Source organism: Equus asinus, chromosome 1 (genome assembly GCF_041296235.1).
Source record: "Equus asinus isolate D_3611 breed Donkey chromosome 1, EquAss-T2T_v2, whole genome shotgun sequence".
NCBI lineage: Eukaryota > Metazoa > Chordata > Mammalia > Perissodactyla > Equidae > Equus > Equus asinus.
The window spans coordinates 160,568,222-160,590,145 of NC_091790.1; the positions used below are offsets into that span (position 1 = coordinate 160,568,222).

General features: G+C 37.4%; 1 protein-coding gene across 7 annotated transcripts in view; it reads left to right on the forward strand.

The window, feature by feature from the left end:
• The window catches only part of ZNRF2 (zinc and ring finger 2), a 110,637-nt gene that overhangs the window by 36,628 nt on the left and 52,085 nt on the right, over positions 1 to 21,924 (forward strand). For 5 of the 7 annotated variants that reach the window (XR_011503715.1, XR_011503716.1, XR_011503717.1 and 2 more), the window contains exon 2: positions 14,035 to 14,130. The exons of the other annotated variants lie outside the window; for them this stretch is intronic. Coding sequence is in view for 2 of the 5 variants with exons in the window: in XM_044765348.2 (XP_044621283.1) it covers positions 14,035 to 14,130 (96 nt within the window). In the remaining 3 variants the exon portion in view is untranslated. The remainder of the gene's footprint in view (positions 1 to 14,034; positions 14,131 to 21,924) is intronic. 7 annotated transcript variants of the gene reach the window in all.

A 21,924-nucleotide genomic window follows, 5' to 3' on the forward strand; every position in this document is an offset into this window, starting at 1 on the left:
CCTACTTGCTAGAAAATGAAATTTTACGTGTTTTGTTGTCTTTGATTTAGGTTTAATTCTGATAGTTGGCAGCATGGTAAAATGTCTGTGTTGTGTGTGTGTGTTCCTGTACATGTACGTGAGGGGGGGAGAGAGAAAGAGGGAGGGAGGGAAGAGAAAGGAAGAAACATAGTGAGCCATACTTTAAAAATGTCCTTTAGCTCGCTGTTCAGAGCTGCCATTAATTTGAGCACTAAGCGGAGAATTGTGGAGAGAGAAAAAACTCCACACTTGATCTTCAATTTAGGCAAGAGGAAGGACATATTAGAGGGAGGACACAGTTGTTCATTGATTCAATAGATATTTATTGAGTATCTACTCTGCTTTGGCATGGTGCTGTGAAGTAAATAGATATCTTGATATGAAACACGAAGAAGATATATTTTTAAATCATTCCTTATTTTTTTGAGTTCAGCGGAATATTTTTATTTTGAAAGTTATAGACATTTGACTAATAGTTTGATTAAGACTATAACTGTGCCTGTAGTTCTTGAGTAAATTTGAAGGCTAATGAAGTCTGGTTACTGCAAATTAAAAGCAGTCATTTTATTTCCATTTCCATTTTAAAGAGACTTAAGAGCTTCAGTAAAATTCAACTAAGCCTTTCGTAAATAGTTTTTGGAATAGCAAAAACCTGGTAAGATGAGAAATATAAATATTATGGAAACTTCATGTCTATCTTACAGGCAGAACCTGAAATGAAACAGGTAATAAACAGTTGTAAGCCACCTGGGCTATACCCTGCTTGATAGTCTGTAGAGCTCTTTATCAAACTTTGGTCATATGTCTTTTTTGCAACTCAAGGGAATTGGGAACATGTGTGTTTAGAAGCAAACTATTTTGGGACATTGAGCTTATTGAAAATTTTAGCTGTGGCCTTTGCAGATTTTTCAGTGTTTTCCTTTAAACCAATGAGTGTAAATAGTTATTAATTGTAGTGGTTAAAGTTCATTGTAATAATTCTGAAATCTGTACTTAATTTTTTTTCTCTTCATTTGACTTTTGTGTTAATCTAGGGCCATGGCAAAGCTAATATATTGCTCATATGTTACGTATGATCCCGAAGGCTAGTGGGCATTATATAGCTGTACTGTATCTTAGATGAGAAGTTGTGGCTCAGAGTTGTATTTCTCCATCCAGCGTGTGAATTCCCAGAGCAAATGCCATTACTCCAACCTCTGCCTCCCCCTCTTCCCCAGAAAATTCTAGAGCAGAGGCTATTGTCCTGTTTAGGAAAATAAACAAATCGACTCTGACTACTGTTGAAGCTCATGCTCAGTTCTAAAAGTGCCTTGCATACTGCTGTGGTTTTGAATGTTTGTGCCTCCCCTAAATTCATGTGTTGAAAACCTAATGACCAAGGTGATGATATTAGGAGATGGGGCCTTTCAGAGGTCATTAGGTCATGAGGGTGGAGCCCTCAGGGAGAGATTAGTGCACTTATAAAAGAGGCTCCAGAGAACTCTCTAGCCCCTTCTGCCATGTGAGGATACAAGGAGAAGTCTGCAACCAGGAAGAGGGGCCTCACCGACTGCATTGGCATCCTGAACTCAAGAACTCTGAGAAGTAAATTTCTGTTGTTTATAAGATGTCTAGTCTCTGGTATTTTGTTATAGCAGCTGGAATATACTAAAACACATACCTAGTCAAGTTTCTAAAATTGCCCCCAAGAATGCAGAGCCTGAGTTAACCTTGGGACTGAGGCATCTTCCTCCTATTCTAAAAGTGAGGTTGTTGCTATCGATGAAGGATAAAAATTACTTATCTCTCTGTGTCTATGTTTTGGTCATTCTGTACCCTGCTTCACTTTCTTCCACAGTGGGGGTTTGTGGCCATTTTGAGATTCACTGATGACAGAAGATGTTCAATATATTGAATTTCATAAGACTCATTTGTGCTAGTTAAACCACTGATTCTTAGGTCCTTATACCATAATTGACATACTCATATTGTAAATTAAGTACAGCTTGTTTATATTGCCACATGAAATGTTTTTAGTTTTCCATGGGAACTGACCTGCGCCATACTACCATATTTTGTTTACTTTTCTACCATTCTGAATAGCCATTTGATTCTTCTGTTCCCCTTTTATAACTGTTTACTAAGAGCAATCACATCATTTTCTATTTGACATTCTTATGTAAGATAAATTTCTTAATTCACTCAAATTTAAAAGAGAGTATTTATATTATTGTTAGTTTTCCCTACCTATGTTGCTGAAGATATTTATTTTCTTATAAAGCTGTAATTTTCAATATCAGAATTATTTTCTCTGCATAATATAGGGCTCACACAAATTACAGTGACAGAGAAGCATTCTCTGTCAGTTGTGGCCCACCATTAAGATTGTTTATAGTTACTCTATCTGATTTCTAGTTTGTATGTATTTAAAATAATCTAGACTCTAAGCCAAAATACAGGATAAGAGATAAAGCTAATGGGATATTTTGGGGAGCAGGGTGGAGGAGAGGAAAAAAAAATTAGTGGAAAGTTGATTGATAGGCTAGAAGACAATAAAAGGAATAGGAAACAAAAGCAAAAAGATGGGCATCTTTGCAGTGTTGTTTTTAAGATTGTGAAATGCCAAAGACATAAACATTTTTGCATGTTGTTATTACATTGTATGATTTAACAATGGCTGCAAAACATTTTTCAGATGGGTGGAGGAAGATTGTTGAATCTCCAATGCTTAATCTCTGAATTTCTGAATCGTTTCCCAAATATGGGAAATACATTTGTTAAGAAGTCCAGGATTTGATTCCAGTGTGGATTTTGATTTGCTTGTGTTTCCTAGTGTCTGTTCTTAATTCTTGATTTTGTAGAATTTTGCCACTGTTCACAAGAAATATCAGCTCTCCTTGGTAAAAAAAAAAAAAAACAAAAAACCTCAAAATAGATGCCCTATAATGATTGCATGGGTTATAACATTTTTATGTATATGGTGTTGTAAATCATTAGTTTAGTTGGTTACAAATGCTTATGAGAGAGGTCTGATAGGTGAGTGGGCTGCAGTGTAATGAAAAGAGCCCTCGTTGTGGTCCTACTGCTGCTGAGTTGTTTTATGACTTTGGCAAAAATTTTTACTTCACTGGATTTTCTTATCTGTAAAAGGAGATTAGGGTAGATGCTCCCTGAGGGCCCTTTCACATTCTCGCGTCTAGATGGCGTGGGAGTGATTACAGTGAACATGGAGAAGCAGCTCTTTTTGAACAACACTGAGGACATTGTTAGGTGCACCTAGTGTAAAGCATGGAAAAATGTCCAATCCCAGAAGTATTTTTGTTTTTTTAAAATCAGGAACCGAAAGAGGGAAAAGAAATTACCCCTGCCTTTTTTTAAACTACAGAGAAAACTTCAGAGCATATTTAAAGAACCCTTGTAGGACATTTTATAAATCATTTCAGTGTGCTGGTATTTAATATGGAAAAATGATACTCTTTTGGATAGCCTTTCATTCATTCCAGTATTTGAATGTCTACTATATGTCATAACAGGCATACTGAGGGCTTTGAGACTACAAAAAACAGATCATAATTTTCACTAAAAATTGCTTCATTTCCTCTTTGCGTTCTCATCAGAAATAGTTCTTTTAAAAAGATATATATGAAAAAAGAATAAAGTGACAGAATTATCACAAATGGGTAGATAGTAGAAAATAATGACTTTCCCTAATGGACTTAAAATATGATTCTGACATTAGCTAAACTTTTCAGGAATGTTTGTTCTGCAGATTGATGTGTAATGATGTTAGTTTTGTAGGTTCATCAAGAATTGTTTTTGATGATTTATTTTAACATTAACATTAAACATTAACATTTATTTAAACATTTAATCTGGTAAATAGGCTTGTTGAGCAAGGTTAAAATGTATTCTGCCATATTGTGTTGTGGGAACATTTGCTATCTTGCCATTTTTATTTTGTTAGAGATATTTTTGCCCTTTATTAAGTAACTGTCATCTTTCAACAATGTAGGGTCTACTTAAGTGCTTCCCTTTGGCTTCTTGGACACCTTTTCTCTTATAGCAGAAGTTTTACCTATTAGAAAACCATTGATAGTTAGAAGGTGAGTAGTCTGCAGCTAATTCTACCTGTGGTTATTTAAGTACATTGGCTTGTATTTTCTGAGGAAAATTTTCATAAAGACAGTCCTGTATTTGCTAAACTCTGAACAGGCCCTGTTGGCAAATGAGATGTCTTTCTCCTCAATTTACACTCACATATTGTATACTATAAAACTTTGCTCATGGAAGTTGATTTATTCGCCTTTCTTTTCTTTTTTTTTTAAAGACTGGCACATGAGCTAACAACTGTTGCCAGTCTTCTTTTTTTTTTCTTCCTGCTTTTTCTCCCCGAGTCCCCCCAGTACATAGTTGTATATTTTAGTTGTGGGTCCTTCTAATTGTGGCATGTGGGATGCCACCTCAGCGTGGCCTGACGAGCGGTGCCGTGTCTGCGCCCGGGATCCAAACCAGCGAAACCCTGGACTGCTGAAGCAGAGTGCGCAAACCCAACAACTGGGCCACGAGGCTGGCCCCTGTTTGCCTTTCTTTTTATTGGCATATTTGGGGTAATTTTACTTTTAAAATGAATTTTTTAAAAATGCAATTCATTCCTGCGTGCAGTGCTTAGGACTTTATTAATTGCAGTTAGAATTACCAGTAATTAGAATTCCGTAATGTACGTTTAATTGTGCCACTCTTGCCTCTGTAGAATTCAGAACAACTATACAATTCATTTATGCATGCATTTAGATATATATTGTCTCAGCTGTAAGTCTAGCTGGATGCTGGGGCAGGGTGGTTGAATAGAATACTTAATAGAATATACCGTTTCTGCCCCACAGATACTATCAAATTCAGGAGATAAAATCTATACAGAAGAGAGGTTGTAGATGATGATATATATAAAATGAATGTTATCAGTAAAAGGAATATAGTAGGACAGAGAAAAACATTACAATTTTGAATTCTCTTAAAAGATTTCATTGAGATAATGAGACTTACCTGGGCTTGAAGAGATGGATGTAGATTTTTAATAAGAGAAAAACAAAGCATGTTGGTTTAAGAGCAAAGGCATGGATGTGTGAATGGATAAGTTCTATTGGAGGAAAAAGGTTAAATTAGCTATATCAGATTTGTACTAGGGTAGTAGTTAGAGATTGTGTGAAAAGCCTGGTGTAGGGGAAAATAGGGTGTGTGTGTTCAGTGATGTGAAACATGGTCAAAAGCAAGGATGCTGTGGTAGAAAGCTTGATAGCTTAGGAATCAAAAGAGTTGAGTTCTGTTGCTTTTAATTTCTCTGCATTTAAGACAGCTGCTCTCTTTAAGTGAGCAGTTTAAACCAAGAGAGTCTGTAGACACCTTTTGCTTAATATTCTTCACTTCCATTATTGAAGATAGGAATTGGCAGCTACTGTTTTGTATTACCTGGGAGTTTGGTGTAGCAGGTGGAGGTCACCTGCTGTAAAAATCTCCTGAACACATTCCTCTATTACTGATTCATCCCATTTGTCACATTTAGTGCACATATACCTAAGGGAGTTTTAAATCTATTGGTCATTTCTTTCTAGAAATTACTTATATTAGTCAATTAAATTAACTAATTGAGACGAGAAGAATAGAGCTTTGTTTAAGGGAAAGTGTAGGAATAGTTTTTATTTTGGAGAAACTTTGAGTGTCGCCAGCTTTGGGTAGAGAACGTTGACAACCAGCGGGGCTAATAGAAGGCTGATGACATCTGGGGGAGGAGCAGAATATTTGGATTATTGTAAAGGTTGAAATAGAAGAGTCATAAAGTCTGGTACCTATTGTATCTCTGTAGCAGCCAACACAGGTTATCTTTCTGGTCTTTCTCTCTGGACTCTGGTAGTGGTTGAGAGGATAGCTTCGCCAGTGTGACCCTTTCTGGTGTCTTTATTTTGTTTCTAGCTATCAACTAAGCGAGCGCATTTAGATAACTTGTTTGCAGTTGTAGAGTGATGATTTGATATGTAAATCTGATAATAAGGCCTGGTACTTTCATTTTCTGTCTTGCCCAAAAGATTCTGATTGTGGGAGCAGTTTTTCAACCTTTAAAAAAACAAAACCTAAAGCTCACCCTTATTTTTCCTGCCAGTAGGTGTATTTACCAGACTCAGGTGTAGGATCAGTCCCTTTTTGTGTGTGGTACAAGGAAACAATGTTCAAATACTGAGTAAAAGTAAGGTTGGGCCACTGGGGATATAAAGAAAATTCTTTTTGCCTTAGTCACCAACAGTGGAAAAGGACAAGGTATTCACATTTACTGGTGCTGATGCTACTTACTGTGTAAAGTAACTGATGCAGCGGGTATGTCTCATCGAATTGTTACAGGAAGTTTTCCTTTAGTCTAAAGGGTCTGGTTTTATCATTAAAGAATGTCATTTTAGAACTGTACTGTTCTAAGAACTTAGAAAGAATGAGTGAACTGTCTGAAAATTGAAAAAGGGACAATTTCAGTAAATAATAGCCACTCTGTATTGAATCTCTATTATGTTTTCTATTAATTTGTTTTGGTGTACATCTTATATGTTGGAGGCTTTTTCTGAATCCCCTCATAATTAGGTTCAAATTAAATTTGGCAAGAGTATACTTAAGTATCATGTCCTCAGTCACGTGGGGGAGCACAGATGTTACGTTGCCCTTTTGTTGGTGATACTAAGTTGGAATGTTTGTTTAAGGTGATAGCAGCCAGTTCCTCCATTTTAAAAGTACCTTTTTATGTTTGTTAATTAAGTGATCTTGGGTTGATACTTTCAGAATGTGTAATTACCCATATGTACTTTTGCACTCTTTTTAAATTTAAAATTCTATAATATATTATGTTATCCATTTTGATTCTCAGATTGCCAAATTTGACCAGGAGAAGCCCTTTCAAGCTGGCTTCTGTGCTTTTTTATATGTCCATATCAATTTTTGAGCACTTCCTTAGTCTGGCACAAGAAGATATTCTAGGCTCACCTTGTACTTGCCCTGCCCCAGACCTAGAACCTGGCATTTTCTCCAAGGAACCCTGGTTCCTTTTGTGGGGGAATGATATTTAGAAACCCAAGATCTGGGGGCTAGGTCTGCTTGCTACTGAGGTGTCATTGCTTCCAGGCTCTTTTAGTAGACCGAGCTAAGTGTGTTTGTGTGTGTGTGTGTGTGTGTGTGTATTTTTCTTTGTATCTATTTAGTATATAGTTCATTTGTTTCCATTTATCTTTAATTTTAGAAGAGATTTCCCCTAATTCTGTTTAGTTTTTGAATATGTATATCATTAACATAGTTCAAAAGTCAAAAGCTTTACTAAATGGTATACTCAGGAGTACCTCTTCCCTGTGTTTTTCACCACATTCACACTTACCACCTGTGGGTAACATGTATGTAAACCTTAGTTTAAAGTTTATCCTTCCTTGTTTTGTTTTTATTTTTTTGCGGATACACACATATACATATATTCTTATTTACTCTTCTTGCGTGATAGCTAACATAATCTATGCAAGCTTCTTTTTTCACTTAAGATAGCCTGGATATCTCTCCATGTCAGTTCGTAGGGACCTTCCTTATTTGTTTTTATAGCTGTGTAGTACTCCATTGTGTAGATGCACAGATGTTTATTCACCAGATCTCTTACATGTTTGCAATATTGTGTTGTTTCAAAGAGTGCCACAGTAAATTACTGTGTGTGCGTGTGTGTGTTTTAAGTAAAACATAAATGTATTATCTCTCAAGGTTCTATGAGTAGACTGGGATCAGTTGATGAGGTTCTCACTTTGGAGTCTCTTAAGCAGTTGCATATGGAAGTTGGGGCTGGAGTCATCTGAAAATTCAGAGTAACTCAACATCCAAGGTAGCTCACTCACTATGCCTGGCAATTGATGCTGGTTGTCAGCTCAGAGCTCAGCTCAGGCTGTTAGATGGAATGCCTACCCATGACCTCTCTATGTGACGGTGGCTTCCCAGAACCTATCAGCTGCATTCTAGGAAGGAGTGTCCCAAAAGTGAGCATCCCAAGAGGCCCAAATGGGAGCTTTGAGGCTTCTTAAGGTTTATCTCAGAAATCCCGGAATAGCTTAAGTTCACGCACTCTGCTTCAATGGCCTAGGCTTCACCGATTCGGGTCCTGGGCACAAACCTACACACTGTTCAATCAAGCCACGCTGTAATAGCATCCGACATAACTAAACAGAGGAAGATTGGCAGCAGATGTTAGCTCAGGCCAGTCTTCCTCACCAAAAAGAGAAATCCTGGAATATAGCGTGTGCATTCTGTTGATCAAGCAAGTCATTAAGGCTGGCCCAGATTCAAGGGAATGGGAGTTAGGCTACTTCTCTTAATGTGAGGAGCAGGATGCATGAAATTGACAGCAACCATCTTTGGAGACTATATGCCATAGTCTACCTTCTAGCAAACACAATTCACGTTCCTTTCATATGTAAAATATACTCACTTTCTTCCCAAGACCCACACATTCTCATCCCATTAAGACATCAGTTTGAAGTCCAGGATCTTGTTATGTCAGTCAGGTCCAGATATGGATGAAGCTTCTTAGACACATTTCCTACAGTACATTTCCTCAAGAACAGTTCCCCTGACCTGAAGACCTTTGTTGAAATCTTTATTTCTCCATACAACTTTGAGTTACTGCCTAGTGTCCTTCCATTTCATCTTGTAGAATCCATTGGGCGTCTCTTCTAGGGCAGGTCTGGTGGTAATGAACTCTCTCAGCTCTTTTATCTGGGAATTTCATAATCTCTCCTTCACTTTTGAAGGAGTTTTCCTGGATATAGGATTCTTAGTTGACTTTTTTTCTCTTGAGCTCTTTAAATATATCAACCCATTGCCTTCTGGACTCCAAAGTTTCTCATGAGAACTCTGTTTATAATCTTACTGAGGATCCCTTGTATGTGGTGATTCACTTTTTTCTTGTTGCTTTCAGGATTCTCTCTTTGTCTTTTGAAAGTTTGATTATAATGTATCGTGGTGTGGGTCTCTTTCAACTTGTCTTACGTGGAGTTTGTTGAGCTCGTTATATGTCTATATTTTCATGTCTTCCATCAAATTTGGGAAGTTTTCAGCCATTATTTCTTCAAATATTCTCTCTGCCCCTTTCTTTCTTCTCCTTCTGGGACTCCAATGGTGCGAATATTTGTTTGCTTGTTGTTTTCCCACCGTTCCCTTAGGCTCTGTTCACTTTTCTTCAATCTTTTCTTCTTTCTGTTCCTCAGACATTAATTTCCATTGTCTTCAAGTTCACTGATTCTTTCTTCTGCCTGTTCAGATCTGCCTTTGAATCCCTCTAATGAGTTTTTCATTTCAGTTATTATTCTTTTCAGCTCCAGAATTTCTTTTTGATTTCTATTTAGGTTTTTATCTATTGATGTTTCCATTTTGTTCATATATCGTTTTCTTGACTTTATCCACATCTTCCTTTAGTTCTTTGAGCATCTTTAAGACAGGCTTTTTTTTTGGAAGATTAGCCTTGAGCTAACATCTGCTGCCAATCCTCCTCTTTTTGCTGAGGAAGGCTGGCCCTGAGCTAACATCCGTACCCATCTTCCTCTACTTTATATGTGGAACGCCTGCCACAGCATGGCTTGCCAAGCGGTGCCATGTCCGCACCTGGGATCTGAACCGGTGAACCCTGGGCCACCGAAGTAGAACGTGTGCACTTAACCGCTGCACTGCTGGCCTGGCCCCAAGACAGGCATTTTAAGGTCTCTGTTTAGCATATCTGCCATTAGGTCTTTTTAAAGAATAGCTTCTGTTATTTTTTTTTTTTCCTTTGAATGGGCCATACTTTCCTGTCCTTTGTATACCTTATGTTTTTTTGCTGCAAACTGGACATGTGAATCTAACAATATGGTAACTCTAGAAATCAGATTCTCTTCCTTCCTCAGGGTCTGCTATTTTTTATTACTGTTTTTCAGGGTGTTGTAGGCTCTCTCTGCTGAGGATCTTCAGCCTGAGGTATAAACTTAACATCTTATCAGGTCTTTTCTGAGTCTTCCCCTGGGCGTGCACAGGCACTTTCGAATTTTCCCTGTATGTGTGGTTGTTTTTGAATGTCCTAGTTTTTACTGTCTGGTTTCCCAAAGGGGAAAAAGAGAAAAATGGAGGAAAAAAGGATGCAGACCCTTTATTTTTTTTATTTCTTTATTTTTATTTTTTTTAATAATGCTGGTTTTTTTTCCTTTTTTCTTTTTTTAAAGATTTTATTTTTCCTTTTTCTCCCCGAAGCCCCCCGGTACATAGTTGTGTATTTTTAGTTGTAGGTCTCTCTAGTTGTGGCATGTGGGATGCCACCTCAGCCTGGCTCGATAAGCAGTGCCATGTCCGTACCAAGGATTACGAACTGGCAAAATCCTGGGCCGCCTGAAGTGGAGCGCGCAAACTTAACCACTCGGCCATGGGACCAGCCCCCGATGCAGGCCCTTTAAATCCCCTTGAAGTCTCTTCAGCTAGAGCGGGAGGGGCCTGCAATAATAGGGAGAGGGCCAACAGCAGTGACTGCCCTTCTCTCTTTCTGTACCTCCTGGATCAGAAGCAGCAATCAGGGATCAGAGTGCAGTCTTTGGAGGACAGGGTCCTTTTTGCCCACCCTGGCTCCAGCAAACTGTGTGCAAGCTGCCCCAGGAACAAGTGCACCGCTGCCTACTGTGTGGCTGGGGGGTGGGGAAAGGGTAGCTGCTACTGTGCTAAGAGCTGAAATTAACCACAGTGTACTGTCCAGGTCCTCCCCTGGAAACTGCAAGCCTTCAGTAGACTCCAGAGTGCCACAGTTGTTACCTCAGACAGATTCTGCCTCTGCTTCCTATTCCACCATCTTCCCAGAATCCTCTATCTGTGCTTGTGTTTTTTTGTATTTTGGGGGACATACCTTCAGGGTGAGATGCTAGAAATGGGATTGCTGAGTCAGAAGGTAAATACATATGTAATCTAGTTAGATAATGCCAAATTACCCTCTGTAGAGGTTGTACAAGTCTGCATTCCTGCTAGCAATGTGTGAAAGTACCTGTTTGTCCACAGCTTGTCAACAATATGTTGTCAGGCTTTTGAGTTTTTTGCCAATCTGGCATGAGTAATGATATCTTAATGTAGAGAATAAAGTAAAGCCTAAAGAGAAAAAACGGTATGTACAAAGAACCACCTGTACTTCTAGTTAAATACGGTGAGTTCAGCACGTCTGTTTCTCTCTCCTCCCTCCTAAAACTCACTAAAACGAGAATAAAAAAATAAACGGAAGTACTTGAGAGGAAAGCACATATTTTATTCTGACACTGTGCAGTTTTTCCTTTGTTTAAGGATCATTTGCATATCCTTCTTTTTTGGTGAAAACTTTGGCCCATTTTTCTAGCAGGTATTTGGTTTTCCTCATTTTTTAGGTGTTCTTTGTACATTAAGAATATTGTCCTTTTGTGATGTATGTTGTAAAATGGTTTCATTTGTGTTTTGAGTTTGCCTTTGCTGTGTTAACTATGTAAGAATATTTTTTTTATTGTGTTGTGTTATGAGAGAGGCCCTGAAAAGCTGATTAGAATCTTTATGTGTAAGACTGGGCTTATCAACAGGCAGGGATCTGGATGTTTCATTCTGTGGGACCTTTTGATTTAAGAGAGGAATCTGCAATTTCTTGTAGAGATGGAGTAAAGGAGATTGGCAGGAGGGGCCCTTTTCAGTACGTAGATCTTTATTCCCTTGTTTTCTTCCCTTTGCATTGTTGTACTTGGAGTCCTCAAGTCAATCTATTTTGGATCTTTTTTTCTATAGTAAACCTTCATTCTCCTGCTCTAGTTGGGGGAGTGTAGTTCCTTGGTTATGTGTCATAGGTTGGGGATCTGGGGATCTTTTTTAATTCAGTCTTTCAGTCAATCTAGATTTTAACCTCATGACTCACCATTGTCTTGGGAAGTCACTGGAAGTATAGATTGCTGAGTCCTTGGAGAATTATGTAGTTAGAATTGGCTTACTTCTGCAGACACTTAGGATGTCTGTTTTCTCAGTCCTGTTAATTCCTTCGTCTGTTTTCTTCTCATCTGCTGCTGTCTCCTTTTAAATTTTTCTTTATTCTGTGTTTACTTTATTCTGATTTTAGTGGGGTTTAGATAGGAGGAGAAACACATTTGTTTATTGTATTTAGTGAGAAATCCAGGTGGTTCTTCGCACATACAGTTTTCTCCACTTAGGCTGTACTTTGTGGGCAGTTGAATGCACTCAGTGGTTCACAGCATTGCACTTTTGTTTGGTAATTTAGAGTTTATGTGCCCGTACCCAGATGATTCTGATCAGTGGTTAGAAAATTGGTTGCCTCTTGCCCGCTTTTATTTCTTAACTTCAAGGGAAGAAAATGTTCACAATTCCAAGCAAAGTATTGTTAGTTGGTTCTTGAAATATGAATGCTGCTCGAGAGTCTGTCTTCTCCCTGTTGGATCCAAATTTCGCTGTATTGGTATGGTCTTCGGGGATTATAGCGTTTTTGTAGTTTCATTTTAGATAAATCCTCTTTCCTTTTTCTTCTTTTTTAATTCGGTGGTTTTCAAGAGGGAGAAGTAAACATACCTTAATCCTTTCTTTTAAAACTTGTTTACTACAATGTGAAAAAGTGTTCATATATCTCATTTAGGAAGTTGAATATCTGGATTAAGTACCCATGCCAAAACCTTTTCCTAATTTGTATAAAGTTCTGCATGAGGTATGCTTTTGTCTGACTCATGTGATTGCCGTGAGTTTCATGTTATGACAAAGGGAAGAGAGTGCATGTAAGAACACGTGTACTGGAAGTAGGGAGCTGCCAGAATCTGAGGCACCTTCAGGGACTGGTTTTCTCACCCACCTTCTTATTAGCTGCTGTTTCCCACAGCACTTCTGCTTCTCTCTGCACATCTGCTCAAGATGTCCGTGTGAACCATTTTCCTGTGCTTGCCGATGGTTTCTGTTCTCTTATAAATTTAGCTTACACATGAGCCAAGATGGACACTCCAGTCTCTCTCTTACCTGTGTGTGACCTTTCTGCTTCAGCTCTTCACAGCTGACCAGTGTACTTTCTGGCTGTTTCTTAGTCATATTTCCAAGAAAAACAAATTGGCCCAGATCATCTTTTTGTGCCACTTCTGATCTGTTGTTCCTAGGCCAAACAATAAATTGGCTTTCTTGGATCAGGTGTTCAGCACTGCTCAAGCAGCTTAGGGATATTGGGGAGGGAGCAATGGGGCAGCGAGGAAACAGCAAGGAACCGTCGATGGGACCATTCCCTTTGGTAAGTGAGGGGACAGGATAGAGCTGACCTCATAACCTGTTCTCTCCTTCAGCATCCCAGTTTATTTTTAATAGAGTACTCTAAGCAAATACCTAGTAGTGCAGATTGAATATTGTAGGAATCTAGCTAATATTTATGTCAAAATTGACTCTCACATCCGCCCTGTTTGATGCTATTTTCTATTTACATTGTGACTTTAGTAGCATGGTGTGGCAGAAAGACTGCTATGCTAGAAGTCATGAGTCTTAGATTCTAGATCTGAATTTGCTGTTCTGAAAGGCTTCACTTTCTTTGTCAGATAAATTATTAAAAGGTCGATGGGGTAGAATAGTTTCTAAGATACTTCTAGCTATAAAACCTTGTGACTCAAATTGGGAAACATAATTGCCACAAGGATGGTCAGAATACAGAACTGTTATAACAAAATCAGTTAAGTCAATGTAAAAAATTAGACAGAAATGAGATTGATTGGACTCATACTTTAGAAGAAGATATGGGAATTTTGTAGTGAACCAAATTCTCCTCATTTGAACTGTTCTATTGGGAATAGGGTGGTCTTCATAAACTGATTTAAGTCAGATATTATAGTCACAAACTCTCTTCCCACCTTAAGTTGCACATAAGGAGTGTATTACAGTGTAATAGTGAAGTTGAAGTGCTTTTTGTCTTTCATGCTTTTTTAAAAAATGTAGTTGGATATTCAGAATAGTTAAGTAACATGGGTTTCTTTTACCTTTTAGGATTTAAGTGCCCTGTATGCTCAAAATTTGTACCCTCAGATGAAATGGATTTGCATCTTGTGATGTGTTTAACAAAGCCAAGAATAACCTATAATGGTAAGTCTGGTACTTTAAAATAATATTTTAAAATAGAATTACCTTAGATTTTATGAATTTCATGTTTCAGGTAAAATTTAAAAGGCAAGGAAGACCATTGACAAGCCCTGGAGCTAACTGGTATTTTACTTAGATCTAGTGCTTTGGATGTACCATTCTTTCCTGACCACAATCTCCAGGTACTCAGAACCCTAGGAGAGGTTCAAAGTAGTCTTGGTACATTTTAGAATAGACTTTAAAAAAAAACCAAATAGTCATTCCTAATGTTAAGTAAATAGAATAAAATAAAGGAAAAATGAGAGCTTTTTTTCAAAATTTCCTAAGTAGAAAGACAAACTTCAAAAGGCTATGAGAAATTTCAGATTTAAAAAAATAAATTTGGTTTGAAATAGAATGAGTAGAAAGAGTGCCAGTAAACAGTGAAGCCAGTTGAAAGATTGACTTCATTCAACAAATGTCTTTGAGGTATCAAGTATGAGGTAAAGTGTTAAGTACTTGGGACACTGTGGTGAATAAAACAGTTGGATCCTACAGCCTAGGGTCAGCCAAAGGCTAATGAATGTAGTAGCACTTAGTCAGCAGTTCCAGATTTCTCCTCAGATTACAAATGTGTTGGGAGGGGTAGAATTTAACTTTGAAATGAACATGTCACTTTGAGTAGCTTTTTTGCAAATTGATTTAGGAATCTCTCTCTCTAATAAGGTGGTGCTTCAGCCACACTATTACAGTGGTGACAGAAGAGTGCTTTTTCCCCGTTCGTTTTCCAGTGAGCAAGTTAAAGTAGCTTTTAGCAATTCCTTTGAATAGTACATGTACCTGTTGATTATATCCAAACATTCTGCATTATGAAATTGAGTTGGCTACTTTGCATAATCTAGTTGAAATTCAGCTACTTAAAAAATAAAAAGTATTCTCATTTAGGTTCAAAATTTGAGGTAGAAGTGACTGGGATTGTTTCTCATACTTACTCCATTATCTTATCATTACCTCCCATAATTATTATATTTATTACAAGTGTCTTTAAAATAAATATCCTTGAGTCAGCCCTGTGGCACAGTGGTTTTAAGTTCAGTATGCTCCACTTTGGTGGCCCGGGTTCGTGGGTTCAGATCCCTGGTGAGATCTACACTACTCGTCAGCCATGCTGTGGAGGTGACCCACAGACAAAACAGAGGAAGATTGGCACAGATGTTAGCTCAAGGCAAATCTTCCTCACCAAAAACTAAATAAATAAAATAAATATCCGTAAATCTTAAGCCTTTGGCCTTGAATTTTAAAAACCACAAATCTATTTCCTTTGACATATAATATATTTGCAGACAATCTTAGTTTTCTGTACATTTACTTTTTGTGTAATATGTCTAAAATACAGTCTTTCTGTGTATTGATATTTGGCAGTTTTTAATTTCATGATTTAACTGTGCTCAGGTCATTAAAGTTTTCTGCTAGATCACTTGTTTGGTATCTTGAACCAATATATAACCTTTTGCTTGGGGATACTGTAAACCAAGGATTCAGGTTTTAAGTATTTGACAATATTCCAGTTCAGAAGTTAGTAAACTTAATGCAAAAGATAAAGTTGCAGCCATTTTTAAGAATGGCTATCTACTTTAAGGTGGGTAGATCTGAAATTTTTTAATTTATTAAATATATACTAACTGCCTATAAACATTCAAAAGAAGCAAAAACAGCTTCATAAAAATTATATATGGTTCTTGAAGTTTTAAAACTTGGACAGTGGCCAACTATGGGTAAAAGGAGGAGGAGTTTTGATTGGCTGATTTAGGGTAGAAGTGGCAGGTGGGTAATGTGCTTCCCCGTCACAGGCTGTAGGAATTCTGACACCACTCTTTTTTGAAGGCAGAGCCCTGTAGGGGAGGAAAAAATCCCTCTACAGTTCTGAGTTCTTGGCTGAGACCACTGTAATAAAAGACAGATTAACAAGAGAAAAACAAACAAAGTTTATTAATATGTGTACCTCCAGTATGCATGGGAGATACCCAGGGAAAAATGAGCAAATCTGTGAGGTGGTTTAGAATTTCGGCTTAAATGCCATCTTCAGCTAAAGATGAAGAAGGTGGGAGAGGAGTGATGGGAGGTTACCAGGAAAATTGTGGTAGATAAGGGATTTGTTATGCAGATTTAAATTGGTGCCTTTTTCCATTGGTAATATTCTTGTGATTTAGTCATCCTTTTTTTCCTAGTACGGAGAGGGAGGCAATCTTACAAATAGAGATTTCCTTTATAAATGTAAAATTTCCCTTAGGAGAGGTAACTTCTACTCTATTTTCAGAGCTTCTCTGTCTGCTGTGAATTTCAAATTCATTCTCAGAGAGATGATATTCTAAATGTTGGCTTATTTTCCAGAGTATCCCACAACAGCTTTCTTCTTTTTAAAAAATCTGTAATATATCCAGATACTCAAGTCCTGGTAGCTGAAGAAGAAAATGGACTGGCTTAGGTGGAAGCGCTCAGGGTTTAGGCAGCTGGTTCAGCAGAGGTTCAGGTAGGAGGCCCAGGCCATCGTGGCCGGGAGTGATTCCGAATGATGTGAGTGGTTATTGCAAGTGGTATTTTGGCAGCATGGAAAAAATTCAGAATGCTACAATGAGTATTCATCTGTATAGGTTGCCCTTAAGTCAGGGACTGCCTATTTCATATGCTTTTCCCTCTTTCATATGCTTCATTGTTTAGTTTATGGGTCTAGTAATTTGTTGTAAAGTCTATGAACTTAATATAAATTTTAGGAGCATAGAGTCTCTCTTCATTTCCTTCTTCCTCATCTTCTAAAATGTTTCAGAACAAACCAAAAACTGAAATAAATATTGTTAGCAGATTCTTAGTCTTTATTGTATTGGTCTTTAAACTTCATTGGATGGTAGCCTGTTTTGTAGCATATGAGGTTCAGTTTTTATTTTAGACTTTTGTGATTGAGGGCAGTACGATTTGTATTTAAGAAACCTTTGTTTTATTTTTAGTTGATCCTTTGTCTATGCCTGTGCACCTGGAGGTAGGTGTAGCTTGAAATAAGTTTGTTTTCCAAGAGTTAATTATGAACTCATGTAGTGAATCAATGCAGAGCTTTTCAAAATCATCAGAAAGAAGACTGACTCTATGGACAGAGTAAGATGTGATTATTACTCTGTTGAAATAAACGTATTTGAAGAAAGATTGAGTCAGTTGGAAGGCAGCTTGTTCTACAATGAAAATGCGGGAAAAGTATCCCAACTTTTGTGCTGTCCGTGGGAGAATCTTGTCTCGCTCACCCAAACATTGAAGGTAGATTGCAGCAGGCAGTCAGCACTCTGATTCCAGTGTGCACGTGCAGCCTTCTAATGACCTGGCTTTCCATGTAGTGTATTTGCAGGAAAGAACATATTTCCTCTCTCTGTAGATACTGTCTGGCTTTCCAGGCAGTTGTGGTCCTCATTTTAAGTTATACACTTGCTGTCTGCGTTACATACTATATTTCTTGGTTTTAAGATTTCCCCCCGACATTTTAATCTTTCTGAATTCAGGATGCTTTCTGAAATTGGCATGTCTCTTATAATAGACGTGAAAAAAAAAAAAAAGCCAACCACCAAGCAGAATTTTAAATAAGGAGGAAGTTATCATTGCCTGAGTTTGTGTGAACTTTGTCTTCTGTGAAAGGTTCCTGTTATCTGATTTGACCTCTCTCTTTGTTTATTTGCATTGGTGATTTCTGTGGTTGAGTTTTAACTCAAATGTGAATTCTTAATGATAGTTTTAAATGATTCCATAAAGATTACATTATGAATTGAAGTTATTTTTTGTACTATAAATTGGCTGTCATACCAGTGAAATTAAAGCCAGTAGAAAGTGTCAAATCCCTTATACTGCATTATAGAAGTTTCAAAGTAGATGATATCCCAGAAGAGTTTGGCAGAACTGTTCTAAAAACCCACAGAGGGTTCCTATAGAAAATTACAATCACCTTCTGTTAAAGATGAACTTGTGATGAAAAATTTTTTTTTTTTAAAGATTTTATTTTTTTCCTTTTTCTCCCCAAAGCCCACTGGTACATAGTTGTATGTTCTTCGTTGTGGGTCCTTCTAGTTGTAGCATGTGGGATGCTGCCTCAGTGTGGTTTGATGAGCAGTGCCATGTCCACGCCCAGGATTCGAACCAACGAAACACTGGGCCGCCTGCAGCGGAGCGCACGAACTTAACCACTCGGCCATGGGCCCAGTCCCCTGTGATGAAAAATTTTAACTATACAAGGAGTGAGAGTCAGCAGATATGATTAGAATTACCACTCCAAGAACTTTAGAACTATAAATATGTTTATTTTCAAATCCTTAAAAGGATGAAAAGGAAGTAAGTAAAAAATAAGACACCTTATGAATAAGATGTAAATTGAACTCTTTAGACAATAGTTAGATTTGAACTCGAAATCTCAGTGCATAGGTTAAGCAGCAGATTAGATAGAGCTGCAAGGGGAATTAGTGAAGTACAAGATGGATCTGAGGAAATCACACAGACTGTAACAGAGAGAGGGATGGAAAATATGAGAAAGGTGTACATGGCATGGAGCCTGGAAAAGAACATCCATCAGACATATAATAATCTCAGAAAAAGAGATGGAATTCACTTCTGGTTTCCAGTTCCACATGTTGAAAGTTTGGCAGTAGCCACTCTGTCCTAACAACAAGTAAAAAGCTGAACAGACTGAAAAATTGACAACTCTTTTTGGATCCATAGGAGATGGAAGGACACGGGGCAAACTGCTGCCCCCAAGATTGTAGAGACAGGCGAATACAGGCCTTCTTGGGTTTTGGCTTCCTGGAGCAGAGACTCAGTATCTGGAACCATTGCAGGAACTGGTGCCAGAGAAGGAAAACCTGAACTGTAATTGATGAATTGTTGGGGGCTCAGTGTGGAAAGTCTGAGAGTTTAAAACTTTAGAGGGATCCAGTCACAGTCGGAGAATATTGTAAGATTTACCTCCAGGAGCTCGACCAGGTTCCCACAGTAAATATCGGAGAAGCAGAAAGAGGAAAAGGAACCATCTTGAAATAGGCCAGAGGACTATGTTCTTAACAAGGCCTGCCTCAGGGGAAAGTAGTTAACCAAGGCCTAACTGACTTGGGAGAAGGGAAATTCTCAACTCCAGCCCACTCTAGCCCATCCTGTTCCACCTAATGGAGGAGAAAAAAACTGAGAAACACTTGTAATGGTCACAGTCCAGAGGCACAGGCTCACTCAAAGGCTGAGACCTAATCATAGAACTATAGAAATCTTACCCATGTTACTAAAGGCCTATTTAAAACAAAAACAAAAACAAAAAACCTTTGTATACTGTATTTACATTGCTTGACATCACTGTAGGGTTTTTTTTTTTTTTCTCTTTTTTGCTGGGAAAGATTTTCTCTGAGCTAACATTCGTTGCCAATCTTTCTCTCATTTTTAAAAATTTTATCCCCAAAGCCCCATTATGTAGTTGTATATGTTAGTTTTGAGTCCTTCTGGTTCTTCTGTGTGAGCTGCTTCCACAGTGGGGCAACTGACAAATGATTGGTGGTGTTCTGTGCCTGAGAACCAAACCCAGGCTGTCAAAGCAGAACACCATAAACTTTAACCTCTAGGCCATCAGGGCTGGCTTGCTAAAGGCCTGTTTACTGCAGTTCCTTTCACCTGGTACATCATAACTAGCTATCAAGAGAAAATCACAAGGCATACCAGGAAAAAATTCTTTTTTGAAGACACAGGACAAGCAGACATGGCAAGAATATTGGAATTATCAGACTGGGAATTTAAAACAACTATGATTAATATACTCAGGGTGCTAATGGATGAAGTAGACAGCATGGAAAACAGATGTGCAATGTAAACAGAGATGGAAATCCTAAGAACCAAAAAGAAATGCTAGAGATCAAGAACACTGAAACAGAAATGAAGAATGCCTTTAATGGGCTGGACACAGCTGAGGAAAGAATCTCTGAGCTAGAGGATATATCAGTAGAATCCGCAAAAACCGAAAGCAAAGAGAAATAAGACTAAAAATAATCAGATTGGAGTATCCAAGGACTGTGGGACAGTTACAAAAGGTATAACATACGCATAATGGGAGATGGAATTGGTGAGAGGCAGTATGTGAAGGGAAATGACAGAGAACCTTCTAGAATTGCTGAAAGACAGGAATTCTCAGATTTGAAGGAGCGCTATGATCCTGAGCAGTATAAATAAAAATGAATTTATACCTAGAGACACATTAACCAAATACCAAATAAAAAGAGAAAAATATTGTACAACTGAAATTTCACAAGGTTGTAAACTATCATAATCTTAATTAAAAGAGAAAAATATTAAAGTAACCTGAAAAATAATATTTTACCCTCTTCTATTTATGTTAATACTTCTAAATGCTTCTTGTTTTGTGTAGTAATTTAAAATTTAGCATGTGTTTATATAGGTAATGGACCAGAAATGGTCATCCAAACACTTTACCATAGTTACCATCTTATCCAGTTACCAAAATTGTGCACCTATTTTATATGGCACTAAATTCAATTTTACTACCCTTTTGTTAACATATAGCTGCTCAAAAGCAGCACTGATGTGCATTTAAAATATTATAAAGAACAACAGTACTGTGTACAAAGTACAAACTTTGAATTCAGCTTGCTGAGTTCAGATGTCCATGCTATCCTGTAGTGGCTGTGTAATCTTGGTCTTGGTTTTGTCTCCTGTAAACTTAGGACCAGAAGTTGTGCCTATCTTCATAGAGTTATTGTGAAAATCAAATGAGAAATCATGCATAGTTCTTTGTAAGTAGAGAGTGCTAAGTAAACAAGACCTGTTGTTACTACTAAGAAATATTACCTTTGACTTTGAGAGGTAAACAAATATAGGCGCCATATTTAACATGTTAACAAATCTAAAATTCTTTTGATATATATTTTTTAAAAGCCCATAGTTGTTAAATTTCAAATTAGATGTCTAAAAATCTTGCATAGCAGCAATAGTTCTGGAGAAGTAGGAGGTGGGAGGATAATTAGGAAGACTACTTGCTCTTATTTGTGCTGTGACAATTTAAAGCTGCAATTTAATGAAAAAATATTTTCCTACTTTTTATAAGTAACATGGTGGCCTACACAGCTGAAATCTGAAATGTAAATTTGATGATAGTCAGATTCCTTAATCTTTGTAGAAGTATGGATCCTTTCATATTCTGAATAGAAGTAGAAATACTGTAAAAAGCTGTGTCTGTACATGGATAAATATGTTTATCTTGAGGTACATTCTTTCCGTATGTCTTATTATAAAATAAGGTAATAGAATAGAAAGTGAAATAAAAATACGTAGTTCAGTGAGAAGGAAGTTCTGATAGATCTTCAAAGTATGAAGTCAGTTTCAGATTCCATTTCTGATTTCACTAATAAAATTTGAGAAGGAAGATGACATCTTTTTTTCTTTGTTTCCTGATTCTTAATTTGTCTCATCATTTCATAGATCTTTATATAAGCCTTGCCTTTTTTGTGTTCTCCTTATCCTTGTATCACTTTTATAATGTCATTTTTGGTGTTTTTTTTTAATCATTCCAACATTCAAAGTAAACTTTCTTGATTTTAAGAAATCAAAAGAAGAAACAAAACAGAGACCTTAAAAAGATTTTTGGAGTGCAGGAAACTAAGTGAACCAACATAGCTGTCCTCAAAAGGAAAAAGATTTTTTCCCTGGCCACAGTTCTTATGTTGGTTTAAGATGTGGTATTGACAGACTGTCATTTTAAATGGATTCTCATACAAATATTAATAAAATGCATTTCCAAAT